This window comes from Mustelus asterias, chromosome 3, assembly GCF_964213995.1.
Source record: "Mustelus asterias chromosome 3, sMusAst1.hap1.1, whole genome shotgun sequence".
Classification (NCBI taxonomy): domain Eukaryota; kingdom Metazoa; phylum Chordata; class Chondrichthyes; order Carcharhiniformes; family Triakidae; genus Mustelus; species Mustelus asterias.
This window is the reverse complement of record NC_135803.1, coordinates 122,230,352-122,252,070: the sequence shown is the minus strand read 5'-3', so window position 1 is coordinate 122,252,070 and position 21,719 is coordinate 122,230,352. Positions and strand designations below refer to the sequence as shown.

The following is a 21,719-nucleotide window of genomic DNA, read 5'->3' as shown; positions in this document are numbered from 1 at the left end:
CACCTACGTTGTCACTTTTAGTGACCTGTGTACCTGTACACCCAGATCCCTCTGCCTATCAATACTCCTAAGGATTCTGCCATTTACTGTATATTTTTTATCTGTATTAGACCTTCCAAAATGCATTGCCTCGCATTTGTCCGGATTAAACTCCATCTGCCATCTCTCTGCCCAAGCCTCCAACCGATCTATATCCTGCTGTATCCTCTGGTCCTCATCGCTATCTGCAAATCCACCAACCTTTGTGTCATCCACAAACTAACTAATCAAATCAGTTACATTTTCCTCCAAATCATTCATATACATATTATATATTACGAACAGCAAAGGCCCCAGCACTGATCCCTGAGGAATGCCACTTGTTACACAGAAACACACCCTTCCACTGCTACCCTCTGTTTTCTATGACCGAGCCAGTTCTGTATCCACCTTGCCAGCTCACCTCTGATCCCATGCGACTTCACTTTCTGCACCAGTCTGCCATGAGGGACCTTGTCAAAGGCCTTACTGAAGTCCAATACCACCACCTTTTTGATCTCAACGTGACGCAACCTATCTACACACCCCTTCCCAGATTCATCATCCACCAAGTCCTTCTCTTGGGTGAATATTGAAGCAAAGTACTCATTTAATACCTCGCCCATTTCCTCTAGCTCCATGCATAGATTCCCTCCCCTGTCCTTGAGTGGGCCAACCCTCTCCCTGGCTACCCTCTTGCTCTTTACATATGTATAAAAAGCCTTGGGATTTTCCTTAATCCTGCTGGCCAATGATTTTTCGTGACCCCTTTTAGCCCTAGCTAGTCCCCCTGACACTAAGGGGCAATTTAGCATGGCCAATCCACCTAACCTGCACATCTTTGAATTCATTGAAGTGCAGAAGACTGTGGGAGGAAACTGGAGCACCCTGAGGAAACCCACGCAGTCATGGGGGGAAGGTGCACACTGCACACAGACAGTGACCCGAGGCCGGAATAGAACCTGGGTCAAATTTAATTTTTTGTATTGGTTTGTGAAGGGAGTGGAATTAAATCTTAGCACTATTTGAAAGTGCATTCTGTAATTGGATAAGCAGAAAGGGAAAAATCTTGCATTTAGAGAATACATTATATGCAAAAATTAGAATTCCTAAAAATTATACAATATTAGGAACCATTAACTTGACCCTGGGTACAACTTACCATTAATGACTAATAATGTTTGACTTCTGATATCTTGCATTATGCCATGGAAAGCATTAAAAAATCTCCCAGCTTTATTATTGTAGCTGATGAAACTTCCCAAGCCTTATTTTGGGATTAATATTTCAATGGCAATTTGGATATAGAAAAATCTAGTTTTTGTTCCATTGTTGGCTAGAAACGAAACTGTTTTTTCTGTATACAGAAAGAAGACACGGTACATCAAGTAAACCACCTGTGACTCCTCCATCTTCTACGTACTCTTATCCTTCCACGTTCTCAAAAAACAGAAGTGGTAGTGATTGTGCCAACAGTCGCTCTTCTGGTGGAAACTGTGCTTCATCCAGCTCTAAGATACAAAAATCCCCCAAAGAAAAGCTTCACATCAGTGGTATGAGCAGACCACTTTACCTGGTTCACCATGGCAAGATGCACCATGATAAAAAGTTAGTGCATGCTTTTCTTTTTGGCTGCTGTGTTTTGGTTTCATAAAATATTTCTCCTGCATTTTTAACATGACAAGTTTCAGATAATTTAACTCAACAACTTCTAACTTAATTGTTGGCACAGCTACGATTTGCAAATAGTTAGTTTGGATGAACATTTCCAAATTAACCTTGAACTACCTCATCCGGTAAGGTGACTGTGGCTCTTTCCTGAACATTCAGCAGCTTTGGTTCTTTGATTGTCAAACTGATTTATCTTTGTTCACATCCTAATGGGTTAGCAGTGCAGAAACATCCTGAAGTTCAATCATAATTTGTTACTATACAGAATGTCTGTGTTTAATTGATTTCTTCTATCTGCTTCCCCCCACCCCCGCTGAAAAGGAAAAATAGTGTGCAAGCATTTGGATATGTTCAGGCCCCAGTTAGTTGCATTGAGCAAACTAAGTGGTACATTGCGGTAGTTTTCATTTGAAAGATTGTTTACAACAGTTTATTTAGATGCTTAGAACACTTAAAATAAGCTTTTTCATACAGTGCCACTGCAATTTTAAAAAAAACCTTTTGAAATATTTGAGGTTTTATTTGTTTAGTTCATGAAAATTAAAATTTTCACACTTAAATCTCAATCTTTCAAACAATTAGCATCATAATTTGCGAAGTGTTTCTTTCTGTAAACTTGGATGATATGTAGTTTTAAATAAGGTAGAAGTAGAAATCTGGAAACGCAAAATGCTAGAAATATAAAACGTTACATCCCAAGTATTATGTCTTCTCCATTTACCATTGCTGACTGACCTATTGTGTATTTGCAACATTATCTCTTTCTGTAAAATTCTGCTGACACACTGCTGAATTTGTTAGTACTCACATTTTGGAACATTGCTGGAAGTACTCCATGCCATGTTCTCTGTTTTCCCAGAGATTAGCTTCTCCGAGAGAGATTGCATGATCTTTATAAATGTTGTGTTCTTTATATTTAAAAAAAGTCATTTTTCATGCCTCATAAACGGGTTCAGCTTCATCTGTGTTCTGCTTCCCACTAATAAAAAAATCTGGGAATGTTACTGATATAGAGCTATCCCAGCGCTTGCCTTAAGGAACTCTTAGGGAGTTGCAGTTTTTCATTTTGAGGCAGGGAGGTCCCTACTTATGTTTTTATGAGTGGCCCTACAATAGACAGAAAAGTATGTTGGAGTAGGAGATGGAAGAGAGAGAGCAAAAAAAAAGAAAGGCAGACTTCAAAATGGAACAGAAGGAAAGTAAATGCTACGTCTTTCTGCCTTCCTTTTCATCCCCCTTCAGCCTTCCTTTTCTCTATTTTATCACACATTGCATTTTCCCACTCCAGCAGTGCTTCTCTATATCCCTAGCTCGGACCTGTGTTAGTGACTGGGGTGCTCAGCTTCTCGCCACCATTTCATAAGAGAAGTCTAACCTTAACATAAACTAATCAGGAGCACATCTTCATATCTATCACTGCGTGATACAGTGTTAAAGTGTTCTTATGAGTGGTATTCATTGTGATTGTGGCTCTGAATAAAAAGATTACATATTTGATTTGATCTTGTCATCTATGCTCAGCACCTGTTGGTTTTTATAGCCACTTGTGCATGGTTAGTATTGTACAGGGATTTCCAGTAATTATTTAGATTTCAAAAATGATTGTTCATATTCAGTTTCAGTTAAGTATTAATTCTAGGTTTTGTTTCCCCAAGTTTTTTTTCCATCATCTTCTGCTACGCTGTACCCACAACAACACACACACTGACTGCCAGTGGAGGAAAAAAATCAGATGAGGAATCTTCACCATGTTAGCAATGTTGATAGCAAGGATGTAGATGTACTGTAATCTCTTAGTTGCAAAGGATCCATTGCCCACGGTACCACTGGAGGTAGATAGGGTTGGGGTGGCAAGTGGTTTAAAGGGGAAGTAATTTGTACATTCCTATCCAAAAATATAAAGGTAAAATTATTGTCAATATTTGTTTTAGCTAGATAAAAATCTTTTAAAGTTGTTAGGCTAAGCTGTTTCCTTGCTGGAACAACACATCCCTTAGTTGCTGAATGTTTATGGAGTAGTGACTTTGGTTACAAGGTTAGCAAGCAGTGAGTATTTTTAAAGTAGACATTTTTATGAGGAGAGTTCTAGTTAGGATCTATATAATTTAAATTCTGAACAGAAATAATTAGTAGAGGAGCTGGTTATCTTATACTTCTTGTCTTAAATTGAAGTTCAAAATGTGCAGTGTATTCCATTAAAAAAAATTCATCATATTCTGCAGCATGACTTCAGTGGTTAAAACAGAGAAGATGCATCCCAATGTGAAGATTGATGGCACGTCATTGAAAATGATGCCAGTTCCTGTTAATTCCACCACTGTGAATGCTTCAGTAAAAACTGGCCTTAATTGTCCTACAATACCAAAGGCACCCCTGCCCTCCTCTGGACAGATACCCAATGGTAAAAATCTTCTGTCAACTCCTTCATCCTCAGAAAAGAAACTTGAAGATGCTAAAAATATCAAGAAGTCCTCTTCTCATAAGCGACTGTCAGGTGAGTCCTAAAATAGACTTATGGCACAGTGAAACTGCCATAACTGTTTGTCAGATCAGTAACTATGCTATAAAAATCTCATTCACTGAATACTGGATGAGAAGTTGCAGAGGACGGTTAGGACTTAAAATCTCAATCCTATCACTTTTTTCTAATGCACTGTTTTATTTAAATGTGTTTATAAAGCAGAAAAAAATCATTATCTGGAAATACCATAACTTTTTTGAAGATATTGTGGGTAAAGTAAATGTATTCTCTTCTCAGGGAAGCAACTCTTATGGCTCAGTGCTTTACACTTATTAGCACTAATTATGCAGAGCAGATGTGTGTGAAATATAGGTTAGCAATGGTATAGCTTCCCTTTTGAAGGCAAGAGGACATCAAACGATATGCGGGGAAGGCAGGATCAGGCTATTCAGTTGGATGATCATCATGAATGGTGGAGCAGGCTTGAAGGGCTGAATGGCCTCCTCCTGTTCCTAGTTTCTAATGATATGGGTGAATATGTTTTGAATCACTAATTACTTTTAACATGAATTTGCCACTGTAGAAGTTGGCAGAGACTTTTGGAAAATAAACATGGAGCAACATGGAAGCAGCATTGCAACTATACAACAAACCTCTAGAAAAGAACCCAGTGTGACAAGGGGGCAAATTACCACCTCAATTATCACAGTCTAGAGAATGTGATTTAAGTACATAAAATGTAAGTGGGTTTAATGTAGGAAAGGCAGAATATTAATTCATTTCATGCCTGAGGGATCCGACAATGTAAATTTTTCTTTTGGTTTAGTGAAGTACTCAAAAATGGCTATTTGAATCATTTTTTTGCACGGCGTCTGGGATAACTGTCGATTAGGTTAGTAGAGGTACCAACACTAAGATCACTCAAATCTAGCTGGGTCTAGGTCATGCATTAAAAGTTCTAAAAGGACAAGGGTTGTATGACTTTAACATCATAGACTCACAATGGGGTCTCTAAAGTTTGGTAGGTAAGAAGCCTAGTTGAATGGTTTAAATATCGTACGAAAGGAAATATGACTTACGAGGAAATCAGAATGAAGGGTATAACTATTTTAAAAGCTATAAAACAAGAATCTTAAGTAAATCAGATGATTTCCTAGGATTGTATCCCTGAGATACTCTGGGTAATTCTGATTTTAAGGGAGTGCAGAGTGGAGGGCTGATGTTTCTGGAGAAGAAGGAAAATTCTGCAAGTAGTTTAACCCAAAACACACTTCTACGTGTTTCGGAAGGATCAAGAGTAGCATTAGAAACTGCAAAATGCCTGGAAACTGGTCTCGTGCTTGCTCTTGGATAGGGAATAGACACTTCTCTCGGTTTCATGTTGCAAAGTTGGCAAGGCAGATCATTCACCCGTTGTGTCTACATAACACAAGAAATTCAGTCTTGCTTTGCTGATTTTTAAAAATTATAATTTTATATATCTATATATAAAATATAACCCAGCATTTTTCTAAAGTAGAATATTGATGAGCATACACCTTTTCTATCGATTGGATACATACACTACTTTGTATTAGCAACTTGGACTATCCTGGAAAATACCAAATTTTTTGGATTCTTGAAATTCAGACAGCTTCTTAATTGAAATTTTTACAAGGTTGGAAGTGTGTAGAATGCACAAGCTATGTAAGTGCAAGTCTTTCATGTTTTTTTTTAACTGGGTACTTAATTTATCATAGACCCTAAATGTCCAAATGTTTTCACAGAGATCAAAGAAATATGTAGTGAGCTCTGATAGCTCAGTGCACTAACCAACTAATCATTGTACTGCTGAACTATTCAGGAAAGTTTGATCCCCAGCATGTGCTGAATTATGTCTGATCAGGCTGACATACAATTGTTACAATTAGCCTCTATCAAAGTTGTCAGGTTTTGCACTAGATTTGCTTTCTGGCTAATGATCACCAGTCACTGTTATAAGCAAATGTCACATCCTGTCAAATCTGAAATGTGTTCTGCCCAATGTCAGACTAAATGATGAAAACTTTTCCTGTACTGCCCATGCAATACTGCACTTGCCACATTTCCATTCGCCAACTTTATGAAGGGGACAGTGTCCGAGGAGAAGGAACCATTTGCAATTTCGGGCAGCATGAGATGCATCACAAAGGTTCCACTGATCAGCAAAATATTTGTGGGAAAATTAAGCTTAGAATGTTAGATTGGCCGCAGGTTTTGGTACTGGATATTTTGTAAACAATGGTTCTCCGTTAGCTAGACAACAGTGTATACTGTAATGCACATGTAACATTTTCCATTTTATGATAGAACGGGAGTTTGACCCAAATAGACACTGTGGTGTTGTCGATCCTGAAACCAAGAAACCATGTACAAGATCTTTGACATGCAAGGTAGGTTACTATTGACTTGAGCTGTTTTCTTGCTAAGGATTCGTGGCGGTTTGACTTGTATGGTCACTATTGTGAGAACATAATTAGATTTTCTGAAATTGATTAATTAGTGGCAAAGAATTGAGTTGATTTTGTTGAAGTTTTGTGCAAGGTGTTATTTGATTTTATAAAATAGCAGCTGAAGCCTGGTTGGTACTGCAAACAAAACGAGAGAGAGGCTGAATGAGGATTTCAATCTTCTACTCCAGCAACTTTCTTTCCTTCTGCTACCCTAAAATATGTAGTGGATAAATTGTATTGAAATCCTGAGGGGAAAACAATTCCAAAAGTAAATCATGTGAAAGATGTTTGGTATTGTTTGTACACAGCGAAGGGGTTGCTTTTCAGTTTGGTTTTGCACATTTAGTGGCTTATTTGAAATTTGTCAGCTCATTCTCTAATAGCAATGCTTTATGTACAAAAACACAAACAATTTATGAAAATGTCATTAAGCGTTCAATATTTGCAAAAATGCTTTGATAAACACATTTAAGGGCTATGTAATGTTATACTTGAAGGAAGTGTTGGGCAAATATTTTTGTAATGCCTGTATTTATGTGTTCTTGTAAACATGCAGACACATTCCTTGAGCCAACGAAGAGCAGTACCAGGTCGTAGGAAACATTTTGACCTTTTGTTGGCTGAGCACAAAAACAAACCCAGGGAAAAAGAATCTCATCGAATCTCTGAGCATCATCACCAGGCACCCCTTCTCAGGGAATCACATCCCTCACCATCTAAGGCTTCCCAGGAATTGCATCAGAATTCCCATGGAAATATTGCATCGGATGTAAAACAGACGGTGTCTGGCAAAACCAAACTTCACAATTCAAGTCTTCCAAGGTAAAGGTGACTTTTTAATTTGAATGTGGCCTTTTTAAATAAAGAAAAAATGTTGTGCAGCATGTGTGGACAAAACTAATGAACGCTTTTTGTGACAATTGCATGACGTTATTGGTGCCTAAATGTTTACATGGAGCAAACAAAAAAGTGGTCATTCTGGGACAGTGTGACTAATGTATAACTGAATTCCAGTCATTTGATATCAGTGCTGCATGCCATTCAAATTTGTAGCTACGTGAGTGTAGCTGGGTGTGTAGAATCTGGGTTTCCAACTATACTGGAGTTAAAGATTAATCTCTTCCTTGTCGTGAGTAATCTGGGAGAAAAATTGAGCATTGAAAACGGTTGGATAAATGTTTAAACTGTTGTTACAAACATTTATGATTAACGAATAAAAGTTATCAGAGACAGGGTTAGAGATTAGGTAAAGGGTTATTTGGGTGAGGTGTGGTTTTCATGTAATGAAACCTCCAACTAAAGCTGGCACTCCTAATGTGGATGGTGTACAGCACAGAAGTGTAGCATGCAACTAAATCAGTGTTTTTGTGATGGAAGATAGAAGTAGAAACTTGAAATTTGGATCTTGCACTGTTGAAATTTTATTCTTTGCCAGTCACAGTGGGGTATTGTGAAGAATAGTACCAATTATTTACATTTTCAGACTATTAAAATGTGCTAATATATGGTTGGTTGTTCCAGCATGGAGCTTTTTATTTCTGAATCTTTCTATAGTTTTCAATCTGTAATGAGTTTTATAGTTCCCTATTATGCATTTTTAAAAATATGTTAATAATTAACTTGTTTCTGAAGTTTTCCAGGTTTGTGCACTACCTGTGTGGAGTTTGCACATTCTCCCTATGTCTGCATGCGTTTCCTCCCACAGTCCAAAGATGTGCGAGTTAGGTGAATTGGCCATGCTAAATTGCCCCTTATATGTCAGGGGGGCTAGCTAGGGTAAATACATGGGGTCATGGGGATAAGGCCTGGGTGGGATTGTGGTCGGTGTAGACTCGGTGGGCAGAATGCCCTCCTTCTGCACTGTAGGATTCTATGGAATGGACTTCTATCTTGAGAATTGCTTGAATCTTGAAACTCTAGTTGATAACCACCTGCATTTCTGTCACCTGATTCTTCAGACACATTCAAAATCCTTATCAATTCAAGGATTGCAACACATTCATCATTGTTAACAGAATTCAGTATGAAATGTTTAATGATTCATTATGTTCCCTCCAGTTTCACTTTATATGAATGCCTCATGACTTTATGAAAATTGTTGTGCAAGTGAAATAATAGGCATCTTTATTGCCTATTTTCAAAGAACATTTTTGTCTCAAGTATATAGGTAGTGATCATAATTTTGTGTTACAGTAAGTGTATTGTTGGACACTTTTGGTTATAAGACACAAATATTAAATTGAAATACTACATGTATATGGATGCTCTGGAACTTCAGTGACAAGTGTCTCTACTTTGAAAGTTATCTGTTGTGTTTTCCCAATTAAAGGGAGCTACATAATAATGGGAGAGGGAGGGATGTTGCACAGCATAAATTCAGGTACCGCTGAACCAAAAACTGCATAAAAATTTAATTTGAGAATCTTACACTTGACACTAGAACGGGGGTAAATATTTTCCCAATGTGAAACATCTTGTGTCACTAAATTAAATTGACATTAACTGAATATTTCATTTTTCCAACATCCAATTTGATTACTTTTCTTTAATGTGTACCATTTTGATTATACATCTGCTGGAAAGAGGTGTACAGTGGTGTGGAATTAAGACCTCAGAACAGAATTATCTGTTGTTCTCATTCTAGGAATCTTGCTGATTTCTGCAAGTCCTGCTCTTCAAACACAGGATCATTTTGACATTTTAATTTTGCTAAACGTCCAGTTTAGTGGTAGTTTCTCTTTCGCCATTAATGCATGAACACAACTAACACCCCAATTACAGTATAGTAGTTGGCACAGATAGATTTGAGGCATGTAATTGGAAAGGCATTGAATTCAATGAATGCAACCCTCTCAAACTGATATGTTTCAATGCCATTCATTCTACTACTCACAAAAGTGCTTGTGGCATATTGGAGAGGAACCATGATTTCAACAATGATCATTCATTGATTTTTTTTTTTCCCAGACCTGCCAGTTGTACATTACAGCACAGCGGCAATAACATTACTGACGCTGCAGCGGTATACGAATCTCACCCCTCAGTAGTAGGACCAGATTCAGCATCCAGGTTGTCTAGTGATGAGGGAGAATGTGATGAGAAAGAGGAATCTGCAGAAAAACTAGACTGTCATTATTCTGGACATCACCCTCGACCAGCAGCTGTAAGTTCAACAAATTGTTAATGAAGCTCATAAGTTTGCTCTGATGTGTTAACTGTGCAGGTAGTTTTTTTTTTTAACAAACATTGTGGAATCTACTTAGCATCCCTCAGTGATAGCTATTGTTTCTGCTTGGTTCTGCTGGTATTTTCGGCATAATTCTCCCGCCTTTGCTGTAACTGCTGCAAAATTAAATTGCTGGTTTAAAAAACATTGCTTGCCCACTTACAAAACTGGCCATGCAACCAGGATGAATTCATCATTATTGGGAGCTCCTGTTAAATACAGGTCCATTTGCAGGCTTTCACAGCTTTAAGCTTTTGTTTTGAAACTTTTTTAATTTAAATTGTTTTTTGTATATTTACCAAGATACTAGGAATGTAACCCAGTATAACTAACATTGTTATTTTATTTTAAGCCATTTTCAGTCATTTAAATTGGGAAAATTGACACTGATTAAAGATGCTTTTTTGTGATAAGTTATTGCAGTTAAATTCATGTTCAGCTGTATGAAGCAAAATATTTTGCAAGCCTTTTTTAAAAAAAAACTTTTAAAACACTGGCTGATTGTGCTGATGGTAAATTTAATGTTTGGTGATAGGCAGATGCGTTTGAGTTGAAACTATGGAGAAAGAAGATACTTCTCAAAACTAGTGCCGCCTTAGGCTTAATTTCTACCCAAATCACTGAATGCACCCAAAGCAGAAACTCTTAGTTCAGATACAGGACATATATTAAGCACAAGTATCGTATTTTTGTTATTTGTGACTGTTGTCATTACAATTGTATTATACATAATCAACCATATAAATTATTTCCAATTCTTGCGTTTCTTTGAGAATTTTCCTCTACATTTTTGTTTTAAATTAGCTTTGCACCTTTGGAAGCCGGCAAGTTGGCCGAGGCTGCTTTGTCTTTGACAGGCGATGGGACCGCTTTCGATGTGCACTTAGCTCTATGGTTGAAAAGCATCTTAATTCACAGATGTGGAAGTAAGTATAAAACAGGTAGTTAAGAACTTGCGCCAATGAAGCCCTTCATGAGCTCAGGGCATCACAAAACACTTCACAGTTTGTAGTCAACGTTGGGCAACAGGGTGGGCAATTTGTGCGTAGCAAGGTCCAAAATTAGGACTCCGATAATGATCAAAATTTTATTGCCTTGTGTTGATTCAAGGATAAATGTTGCTTGGGCCACCAGAAAGAAAACTCCCCAGCACTTTTTCTTATATACCCTGGGATCTTTCAGGTTCACCTGAGAAGGCAGATGGGGCCTTGATTTAATATCTCGGCTAAAAGTTGAACCTCCAACAGTCAGTGCACTCCAGTAATACACTTGAGTATCAGCATCAGTAATGTGAATGAGTCTTTGCAGTGAGACTTGGAACTCCCAACTTTCTGACAGGAAGGAAAAGGGGAAGAGTACTACTACCGAGCAAAGACTGGCACTTTAAATTTTAAAATATTTAGTCATTACTTAAACACTGCTATTGATTCACTGCCACAAATGATCCTAAATGGAAAATCTATCCAAAAAAAATGAGGAATAAACCTACTCCTGACTAAATCCATCTTCTGGTGGAGGGGCTGAGTAATGGTATTGCTGAGGGTGGAAGATCTTTCAACAACTTGTATTTATAAAGCACCTTTAACATAATAAAGCACCCCAAAGTACTTCACAGGAGCATTGTAAAACAAGATACGTCTTTGAAACACATTAGAAGATATTCAGTTAAGTGGCCTAAAGCTTGGTCAAAAGTAGCTTGTAAGGCTTCCCTTAAACAAGGGGAGTGAGGTGGAGGTACAGGGAGGGAGTTCCAGACCTTAGGCCTTGGCACTGAACACAGAGCCATCTCAGCTATGTTCAAGAGGCCAGAATTAAATGAGCACTGTTATCGCAGAAGGTTATGAAGCTGGAGGAGATTAGATAGTACAAATGTAGGGAGGGTGTGAAACTGACTTTGAAATTCATTCAGGTTAAGAACTCTGAAAATGTAAAGTTAAATTAAACTACAGCTTGGTTAATCAAAGAATTTAATGATGAACTCTTTAAAATACAATAAAAATGTGAAGATACTATTTGGTAGTACTGCTGTAAAGAGAGATGTTAAAAGCTTTTTGTTCTGAAACTCACTGGGACATATGTGCAAGAATACCAATTGTACAGCACGAGAAAGGAGTGTTGATTGACTGGCAGTTGGACTCTGATAGAGGCATTGTATGGAGAATGTACCAAGGAACAGTTAACTGTCAAACTTTAGTTTAAATTCAAACCAGGCAGGTTGACTGGTCAAGGGATTGCCATGAGGAATGAACCAGGGAATGGCTGTCTCCCAAGCTTTTGTTGAATCGAAAAAGGCACGATGTATGGAAATGTTCCTTCTGACTGCAAAGGACAGGATTATGTGTGTGAATATATGTAGCTTCTAGCACACGCGAGTAAGCCACACTTGTTTTGAAGTCAAGAGCTGGGTGGATATGGTTAGCACATCCCTTCGTTTGTTCACAATAGACAAAATATTGACCATACCTAACCAGTCCATGGTTGCAAAACACAAAACAAAGTGTGCAACCTTCAATGTTATTCCATAATTCGATAACACTTGCTTAACAATCCTAATTGTGCAAAGAATTACACAGACAGCCAATTTAATAATCAGTCAGGCCCACAGTGTGGCTCACTTTTGCGTGCTAGAAGTTACATATATTAACGTACAGGGCCCAGCCCTTTGCAGAGCATGTTTGTGCACTGCACCTTTTTCAGCTGGAAAAAAGCTTGGAGGGGGGGGAAACCATCCCCGGTTCATTCCCCTTGGCATTGCCATGACCAGAGTCAATCTGCCTGGTAAATTTAAACAGAAGCTCAGCAGTTAATTGTTCCCTGGTGCATTCTCCATGGCAATTTGCCCAACAATGTACACACTCTTCTCACTCAGTATAAATTATTGTTCACTTTTCTGTTGGTACTCTTGTGTATCAGTCCTGATTGAGTGCAAGACAAAAACATGGACAGCATGTCTTTTTTCAGCAACACAAAAATGTGAAGCTTAAATTTAAATTATATCTGGATAGTTATTTATAGATTTAATAGTTTTTCAAAGTCTGTAGTTTTGTCTTAAACGAGGAATGTGGTGTGTAAAATAAACGAGTAATTTTGAATAGATATTTTTATGATCAAAAGTTGCATTCCCTTTGTTAAAGTATTAATACCTGAGCAAAACTTTTTTTTTCTTTCAGAAAAATTCCTCCTGCAGTGGATAGCCCTACATCAGCACAGTCAAACCCACATAGCACTGGCACAAACTCAACACTGTCACATTACAGTGTTAGTGCTGCAGGTTTTATCTCCTCTACATCATTGTCCTCATCATTGGCGTCTCCAGTGTTGGTTTCTTCTCCATTTATGTCACCCATTGAAAGTAAATCTGTGCTATCATATGCAACTACTCTAAATGCTCACCCTGCTGCCTTGGGCGTCATGGACCCTGCTTATTGTATGCAATCTAGACACGTGTCTTCAACTTCTGTGATGCCTTCTGGGCTTTCTTCAGTTCCTTCACCCATATTTAATAAACCTCAAAAAGTGAAACCCAGCAAATCTTTTAAACCTAAAGATCCATCATCTACCAGCAGTAATAGTAATAGCAACACCAGTAGCAACAGTAATAGCAGCAGTTCTGGAAAGAAAAGAAAAAATATTTCTGCACTGCCACTGCATTCTTCTTCCACTCATTCCACAGAATCTCTGAAGAAAAATTGTGCGAATTCTGGGAGCTTGGGGACCTCTTACTACTCACCTGTCACCTCATCGTCTTATAGCAGCGCGCACAATGTTGGCCTAAATTGTATGAACAAGATGAACTCTTTAGGCCTCAAGCATGACCAATCAGGAAAGGGGCTTCAAATGGGGATCCCTGCCGAATCAATTAAGCGGATGAGTGTGGTTGTGAACAGCAGTGATTCCACTCTTTCACTAGGGCCATTTGTTCATCAGTCAAATGAGCAGACTCCAAATTTACATGGTGGCTTTTCACATCCACATGTCCAACTGGAAGGTAAAAAACGGAAGAGCTCACCGGGTTCAAGTACCATAAACAGTGGTAACAAATCGAACAAGATTGCCAAATCACCTGTGGTAAACAATGTGCATTCAAAACATCCCAATGTGATCCCAGGAACACCAGGGCTTTCAAACAACACTCTTCTTCATCAGGTATGAAATACTGAAAAATGAAAACATGAACTGCAGTGCTTTAAACTTGTATTCTCTCTGATGGATATTAGTTGGGTCTTTGAGTTTAATATTAATTTGCATTATAATTGTGCAAATGTTATTACTCATGAAGTTGTCCTCATGAATTTCTGTTCTGGGCTGATGATACTTAACTATTTGTTGCTAGAGCAATCTACAAATTCTTGGATTCCAACAAGGATGATCTTTCTCAGTCATTCTATCAATATTATAATTCAAACATTTTATAAGCTCACCTGCCCATTATTTATTCATGTATAATTGTAAACTTGTCATTTACTCTTTATTCTGTACAGCAAACTGAAGTATATAAAACTAATATTGAAGAATATTTTATTTACGGATTTATACGCTACAAAATTACCTCCTAATCTTTATTGGATAGATCAGAATTAAGAGGACTCGATCCTTGAATGTCAACTGAAATACCCAAATTTTAACGTGTGCCTTCCCCACACCACCTTGCCTTTAACAAAAACAGTAAGGTGATGGTGAGGGCAGGTTGGGGAGAAAATTCACGAATTGAATTGCTATTGAAATTTGTGATTGTTATGTAGGCATGAATGTTTCATCAATGGGGTTATTTCCCATTGATGTTGAACATTTTTTATATTGTCTATTATTTATAATACCGTACACTAATGCAGCCAGTTATAAAATATATCTGTTGAGACCAACAATTTTGCCAGATGTCAGGCTATTTTGGCCTTGTCACAGTATAAATTTGGAGTTTCATAAGCTTTTCTTTATTTTACAGCCAAAGGCTCGACCCTGATGATGAATGCCCTTCTGGAAAAAACTGGACATCTTTTTGTTTTTTTTTTAAACAGGCACTCTGAACTGTAAGAGGCCTTGGAATTATCTCAACTTCCCTTGCTCCTCAGGTCTGGAGGTACTGTGGACAGCAGAATCAAAACTGTATACAGGTTCTGAAGCTAAGTTTGTGGAAATGCCACCTTCTATAGTGGCACTTTTCAAATTGAATTGACGTGGACATCTAGGTAAAATTTGGCCGCAGCAACTGTTCAAATCAGTATTAAACATTAGGTATGGTGATAGAATGACTACTGATCTGAGATTTATGCAAAGATGCAGTTTTTAAACTATTTTCCACTGACAGGTGCATTGCTGAACAGTTTTGGATTCAGAACTGCCAAGAGTTTAAGTATAAGCATAATGACAAATTAAGTTAATGGGATGTTTCTTTGTTCTAAAGGTCCTTGGCATCTACTGGAAATTTGTATCACAAAGCAGATATGTTGTATTTATTTTTTCATTAGACTTGTGTGTACAGTGTCGACAATTGAGCTAAACAGTTGCCAAGTATGATGACTTGTGTCAGGTAGTTATTTTTGAAGTTATTGTTTTATTTTTGTTGAATCCGCGAAACTTGGCTTTTCTGAGCAGAAAAACAATTGTGGAACTAAAATGACAAAAATGGGAAGTTACAGTCCAGCAAATGCTAGAGTTTTTGTTTATGGTGATAATTTTAAGAATTGTGTGTAAATTCTAACTGCTTTCTGGTTAGAAATACAGCAGACTGGTGAGCTGAAAGAAAATTGCATCATGTTTGGAGTATAGATGCAACAAATTTTATCTTTGAATAAAACATTCACGTTTGCTTAAATTAATCAATTTTGTACCATTAAAGTGGTACAAATTACTGAGGCTCAGTGGCATTTGCAGCTTGGTCTTGCCTTTAGAAAATGGTAAGAAAATAAAAATGAATTTAGTGTACGCTGCTTCCTCCCCTTTTGGCCTATCTATAGTCCACATAATTTTTGCACTAATAGACTATATCTGTACTCGCAATTATTCTGGAATAGATTTTAATAAAAAGGGATACAGTTGTAAGTTTTCATGTCAGAGTATGTGTAAAATCAGGGATTTCAAAATGAGAATTCCACAAAAAATGTTTAAAATGACCACTTTATTGAAAATTTGGGCACTTTTCAACATTTTCCCTATTGGTCTACAAATTGGGGAATCAGATGAAAGCAAATGTTTGCGATGTTAATTTAATGTTGCAAATTTCACTTTCTCCCCAATCTAGATGTAAGGAACAATGTGTGTACAGTATGGAGAACGTGAGCATACACTAACACAATCTGTTACATTAATTCTAATAGATTTTTGAGGACAGTGTAGTGAATTCCATAAAGAAAGATTTAAGAAATAGTGTATAGTTGAAAATACTCTTGGAATCATTGGGCAAAATGGCAGGAAAATAATTAAAGAAGCCATCTGTTGCATATGCAATTTCTCAGAACAGATTAAGTTGGTGACCAAGTAATAATGCCATTTCCTTTTTGGGTTGTAAAGGCTTCTATAAAAATTAAAGAAAACTACTCCTTTCTGCTGTAATAAAATGGCACACCTTCTGCATCCAAGTAGATATTTTTAAGACTGGCTTTTACTGAAGCTTACTTGTTCCTTTGGGACAGTTATCAATTGTAACTCAGTTTTCTTACCCCAATTTTCAACAAACTAAAGAGTGTCACAATTTTTGTACTTTTTATTTTGAATTTTGTTTAATGGATTATACAAACTTATGGAACGATCCCTATTTCAGAATGCATATTTTGTTAAAATTGTACATATTAAATACGTATTTTTGCACAGGTCATTTTCTTATATCCAGTTTTGGTACAATTTTGAAATCATCTGGTATTTATTTATTTAGGAATTAATAAATAACAGGTAAAGTACCTTATTGTTTAGAGATTCACTGCCCAGCCAATGATACAAAATACCTACAGTATAAAATTTGTGGGGCACTTTTTATAAAACTTTTGTCCATTTTGGAATTTGGGAGTGAAATGATTTATTTTTTGGAAGTGGGGGGAGGGGAAAAGAAGAAAGCCTCAACTATTTCACTGTAATAAAATGCTCATTTGTTGCCTAACTCCCAGTGTAGCAATTGCATTCAGTAGAAAATCATCCCAGACCCAGTATCTGAAAAACTGATTTTTAACTCAATTTTAGCAGCTTTTAGTCAAAATTTAAAGTGCCTGATAGTTGCTTCAAAACGACTGTTTAAATTGAGCATTTGATAAAATATTGAATGTTCAGTTTTTGATTAGGAGCTTGCTTTTTCCACCTGTGGATTCTTAAGGTTTCTCATTATGCTTAAACCTTAACAAATTAATTTGGAATGATCATACCAATTTCTTTCAAATTCGATTGTGTGCACACGCGGGTGTTTCTACCACCAGCCAAAAGCAAAAGGCCTTTACATTTCTGTACCATTGAAGCATCGAGTTTTAAATAATTGACAGTGAAGAGGTCTAAAGCACTATTGCTGTATAACTTGACTCATTAAAATAATTGTACTTCTGAGTTTGACCCATAGTATCTAATACTAGAATGTAAATAATCTCATCCTGACTATATTTTGAAGGTGATGGTGCCTTTGGAAAGGAAATATCTTGGATTTCACTGAGTATCTCCTAAAATTATTTGTGGATTAATACAGTCACAAAATGCAATGTTTCAGGAGTAAGTCTTCCTATATATAAAAATCCTTGACAGGATCTTATACTAATAATACTGCAAATTCAAATGAAATTTATTTTAAGATAGAAAATCTGAGATAAATATTCTGAACATAGAGAAGTATTGTCTTACAATAGGCACTCGCCTGTTAATTCAGGTTTATCTAATGTAAGAAATGTAAACAATTGCAAAGACAAAAGCAATAGCGACATAAGTGAAGAGTTTTAACACTACACATCTCAAACGTGAATGTAAGCCTGAGAGCAAAGCATCTTTCTCCTGCTCGTTATTTGAGCCTGGTTCTAAAAGCAACCTCCTGTGTAAAGTGTGAATAGTTTCAGAAGTACACATAATCAAGCGCACCTGGTCGCTATGGTATCAGCTGGACTTTGTGTTGCCTGCTGTATAATTCATGAACAAATGTCATGGGTCAGAATCTTTCGATATTTGAAAATGTATAGTCTATTTGTTTTGTAACAAGTTCTGTAAATAAAAATAATTTATACTGTTATTTATAACAAATGCAGTTGTTGATTCTTTGTCATTTGAGAATTAAGATATTCAAATGGTGGCACCAGACATCCAGGTTCAACTCTGGCCTTGGGTGGCAGATGGAGTATAACGTTGACAAATGCGAGGTTATTCACTTTGGAGGAAATAATAGCAATTTGGATTATCTAAATGGAAAAGAATTACAACATGCTACTGTGCAACAGGTGATCAAGAAGGCAAATGGGACGTTGGCCTATATCGCAAGGGGTATAGAATATAAAAGCAGAGATGTCTTGCTGCATCTGTACAGAGCATTGGTGAGGCCGCAGCTGGAATACTGTGTGCCGTATTGGTCCCCTTATTTCCGGAAGGATATATTGGCCTTGGAGGGAGTGCAGAGAAGGTTCACCAGGTTGATACCAGAGATGAGGGGTGTTGATTATGAGGAGAGACTGAGCAGATTGGGTTTGTATTCGTTGGAATTTAGAAGGCTGAGGGGGGATCTTATAGAGACCTATAAGATAATGAAGGGGCTGGATAAGGTAGAGGTGGAGAGATTCTTTCCACTTAGAAAGGGAACTAGAGGGCACAGCCTCAAAATAAAGGGGGGTCAGTTTAGGACAGAGTTGAGGAGGAACTTCTTCTCTCAGGGTGGTGAATCTCTGGAATTCTCTGCCCACTGAAGTGGTGGAGGCTACCTCGTTGAATATGTTTAAATCACGGATAGATGGATTCCTGATCGGTAAGGGAATTAGGGGTTCTAGGGATCAGGTGGGTAAGTGTAACTGATCCACTTCAGATCAGCCATGATCTTATTGAATGGCAGGGCAGGCTAGATGGCCTACTCCTATTTCTTATGACGGTGTGGATTTCCTCCCACAGTCCAAATGTGCGCAGGCTCGGTAGAGTAGCCATGGTAAATATACTGGGATAGGGCAGAAGGGAGGGCCTGAGTGAGATGCAGACTTGATTGCCTCTTTCTGCACCGTAGAGATCCTATGTTTAAATACTGTGGTACAAAATGCACCAAAAGCTTTGGATTAGCCTGAACAATCCGTCCTAATTGCTGGAATGTTAGTTTGGCATGATGGGAAACTTGAAATTGATCATTGTCTACACTTTTTTTTTACTGTGTTTTGGAATAGATACATGTTCCAATTTAAGGTTTGTTATTTTGTCAGTCAGATTTTACTATGATTAATCTGATTCATCTTTTGATGCATTTAGACAGGTGTCCCTAGCTGCATATGTATTATACACAGCCAATGAATGGGTCAATCTCCATCTCATTCCCTAATAGTACTCAACATTCACTTTTCTGAGGAACCACTTTTTGGTAAAGGAAAAATGTTGATGTGCAAGAACAAAGTCTATATCTAGGTCTTAAGCTATTAATTCAAAATGGGTAGAAGCCAAACATTACTGATTTCACACTACAGGGCTTGAACACCCCTGAACAAGTCCATGATCAAAATCACCACTAAAGGCCACATCAATCCACAATGATATCTGTAACAGCCATCTGAATCTGTGCTTCATTGTAATTAACACAAAGGTGAGTCACTTCAGTCATACACCAATATAACTCCCTTGAAGGAAGGTTTGGCTATAAGTTCACACTTGTTTGGGAGGATTGTTTGTCAAACTTCTCAATTAAATGTGGTACTAATCCTGACTGACAACTGGCTACCCTTGGAATTCAAACTTACCAGAATTTACACCACAAAAACATGGTAATGTTCCACCAGCTTCCTCCCAGTGGACCTCATCCAACCCTACAAGTTCTTTTAGATCCATCTTTGCTATTTATTTGCCTTGACTACTCAAGTTGTACATTCTAACCAATTCAGTTAAAGTATGTTTGGAAATCTCTTGCATCTTATGTTGCTATCCTTTTTATATTATGGAGACCAGAGCTGTGCACACCAAAGTGGTGTTCTATTTAAGTTTAAGAACAGTTTATGGGCTTAGTAATCTGCATTGCTACATTTAAGTTTTGACCCCTTGATCTCTTTGCTTGGCTATGACATTAGGACAGTAGGATTTATGCCACCTCCACTATTCATTCCATTTACCTATTCTGTAAGGAATAGTGACTATTACTGTACAATTAATCTAGAGGCATGCCTCACATGGCAATAATTTAAATTCAATAAATTAACTGAAAAGGGTAGCAACCAGATGAAACAACCCATGGTAAAAATTTGCACTAATTTGTTTGTACAGATAATATTTTCTCTATCTCCTTGTGTAAGATTCTTTCCAGCCTTTAGGCTGTCCTGAGGGTGGATTAATTGAATATCTAGTTCCATGTTTTGCCTCAAAATATTATTTTATTTTCTTGCTACTTAATATCCCCAACCCCTATAAAGTTATTTCTCCATAAATTATGAAGTGAAGAAATGCAAAGACAGTAGAAAACATTTAATTTCCCAGTGTATCAAAGTTCAGAAACAATACATCCTTTGATATCAGTATTGGAATTCCAGCCTAATCTTTAAGTATACCAATTCTCTGAAATACATGAGTCTCTATTTCAAAAACATGCTGTGGATGTTTATTATATACAGTTGCTCACATGTTTACACTGTAGTAAACGAAGAAGTTTAGATTACATGTACATAAAGGTTTAACAATGGCACAAACTAAACCCATGATTCGTAAATATTAAAAGGTCTAGTTTGGAAAATTACTAGAACAATTCAAAACCTAAATGGCCATTGCATATGCTGAGCACTAGCATCTTTTTAACAGATTACATATTTATTACTCGTGACAGTTTCTGGACTCTGTTCAATAGCAGGTCTCCTTTCTTTATGGTTTCCTGGTACTGCCAGTTCTTACTGTCAGGCCTGCAATAATAATGGTCAAAATTAACAATTAAAATGCTTTAAGTAAAAAGTTTTTTTTGAAACTAAAGTAAATCCACATTTCCCTGGATCACAGTGCAAGTTTAAAAAGTTGCATCAATTTTCTTGATTTACATACCTGTTGGTTTCTACTATTTCGTTCACTTTATCTATTTTACAATGTAGTCTACCAGCAGCAATGAAACGGGACAGTTCCCTACAAATCAAATGGAGAAGAATTTTCATGAATGATATCAACCAGAGCTCTTTCAAGGATAATAACCCCTATTTCTATAACTGACTTATACATCTCTAAATGGAGGTTTAAATCACTTTCCATGTGCCATGAATTTTACCATTTATTTGATTAACGCATCCAAAATAGTTTATTAAAGAAAATCATAATTGCTACAGCAACAGTAGAAAAATAAAAGCAAAACCCAAGTTAGACAGGCTTTGAACAAAAGCTTAAATGTTAACGGATGACAATTTCACATTGTTAAAAGCACAAGAGATAGAAACCAACTTACTGATCAATGAACTCCACACCAACACCAAAGGCCTCTGCCATGTAAGTAAGTGTTAATGAACGGTAAGATTCCAGGAGCTGACTATATGCCAAAATTCTCATTTCACGTACATAGTAGCGATAGTGAGCAGAAAAGAGCCAGTCCTTTCTTAATTCCTGTTCTGCAGTAGCTAAAGAGGGAAAAATAAATGTTAATAGGAACTTCAACATTTATGGTTTTTCATTCATCTCAATTTCTCAAAACCAGACCATATAGTACAGAACATGCAAAATGGCTCAACACAAATCTAATATTTATTGCATTGATGAAATCTTTTGCTTT

The 21,719-nt window shown here is 37.1% G+C and overlaps 2 protein-coding genes across 2 annotated transcripts in view; one reads left to right on the top strand and one right to left on the bottom strand.

Moving 5' to 3' along the window:
• atxn7 (ataxin 7) overlaps window positions 1–18,043 on the top strand; it is a 131,254-nt gene extending 113,211 nt beyond the window's left edge. Inside the window, exons 4-11 of the mRNA XM_078209512.1 lie at window positions 1,386–1,626; window positions 3,912–4,183; window positions 6,479–6,561; window positions 7,178–7,443; window positions 9,589–9,784; window positions 10,652–10,773; window positions 13,018–13,993; window positions 14,790–18,043. Of these exons, the coding sequence (XP_078065638.1) occupies window positions 1,386–1,626; window positions 3,912–4,183; window positions 6,479–6,561; window positions 7,178–7,443; window positions 9,589–9,784; window positions 10,652–10,773; window positions 13,018–13,993; window positions 14,790–14,807 (2,174 nt within the window). The 3' untranslated portion in view covers window positions 14,808–18,043. The remainder of the gene's footprint in view (window positions 1–1,385; window positions 1,627–3,911; window positions 4,184–6,478; window positions 6,562–7,177; window positions 7,444–9,588; window positions 9,785–10,651; window positions 10,774–13,017; window positions 13,994–14,789) is intronic.
• Window positions 18,044–20,428: 2,385 nt separating this feature from the next.
• The window catches only part of psmd6 (proteasome 26S subunit, non-ATPase 6), a 33,592-nt gene continuing 32,301 nt past the window's right edge, over window positions 20,429–21,719 (bottom strand). Inside the window, exons 6-8 of the mRNA XM_078209513.1 lie at window positions 21,399–21,567; window positions 21,008–21,085; window positions 20,429–20,871 (exon numbers count right to left, since the gene is read on the bottom strand). Coding sequence (XP_078065639.1) covers window positions 20,775–20,871; window positions 21,008–21,085; window positions 21,399–21,567 — 344 coding nt within the window. The 3' untranslated portion in view covers window positions 20,429–20,774. The remainder of the gene's footprint in view (window positions 20,872–21,007; window positions 21,086–21,398; window positions 21,568–21,719) is intronic.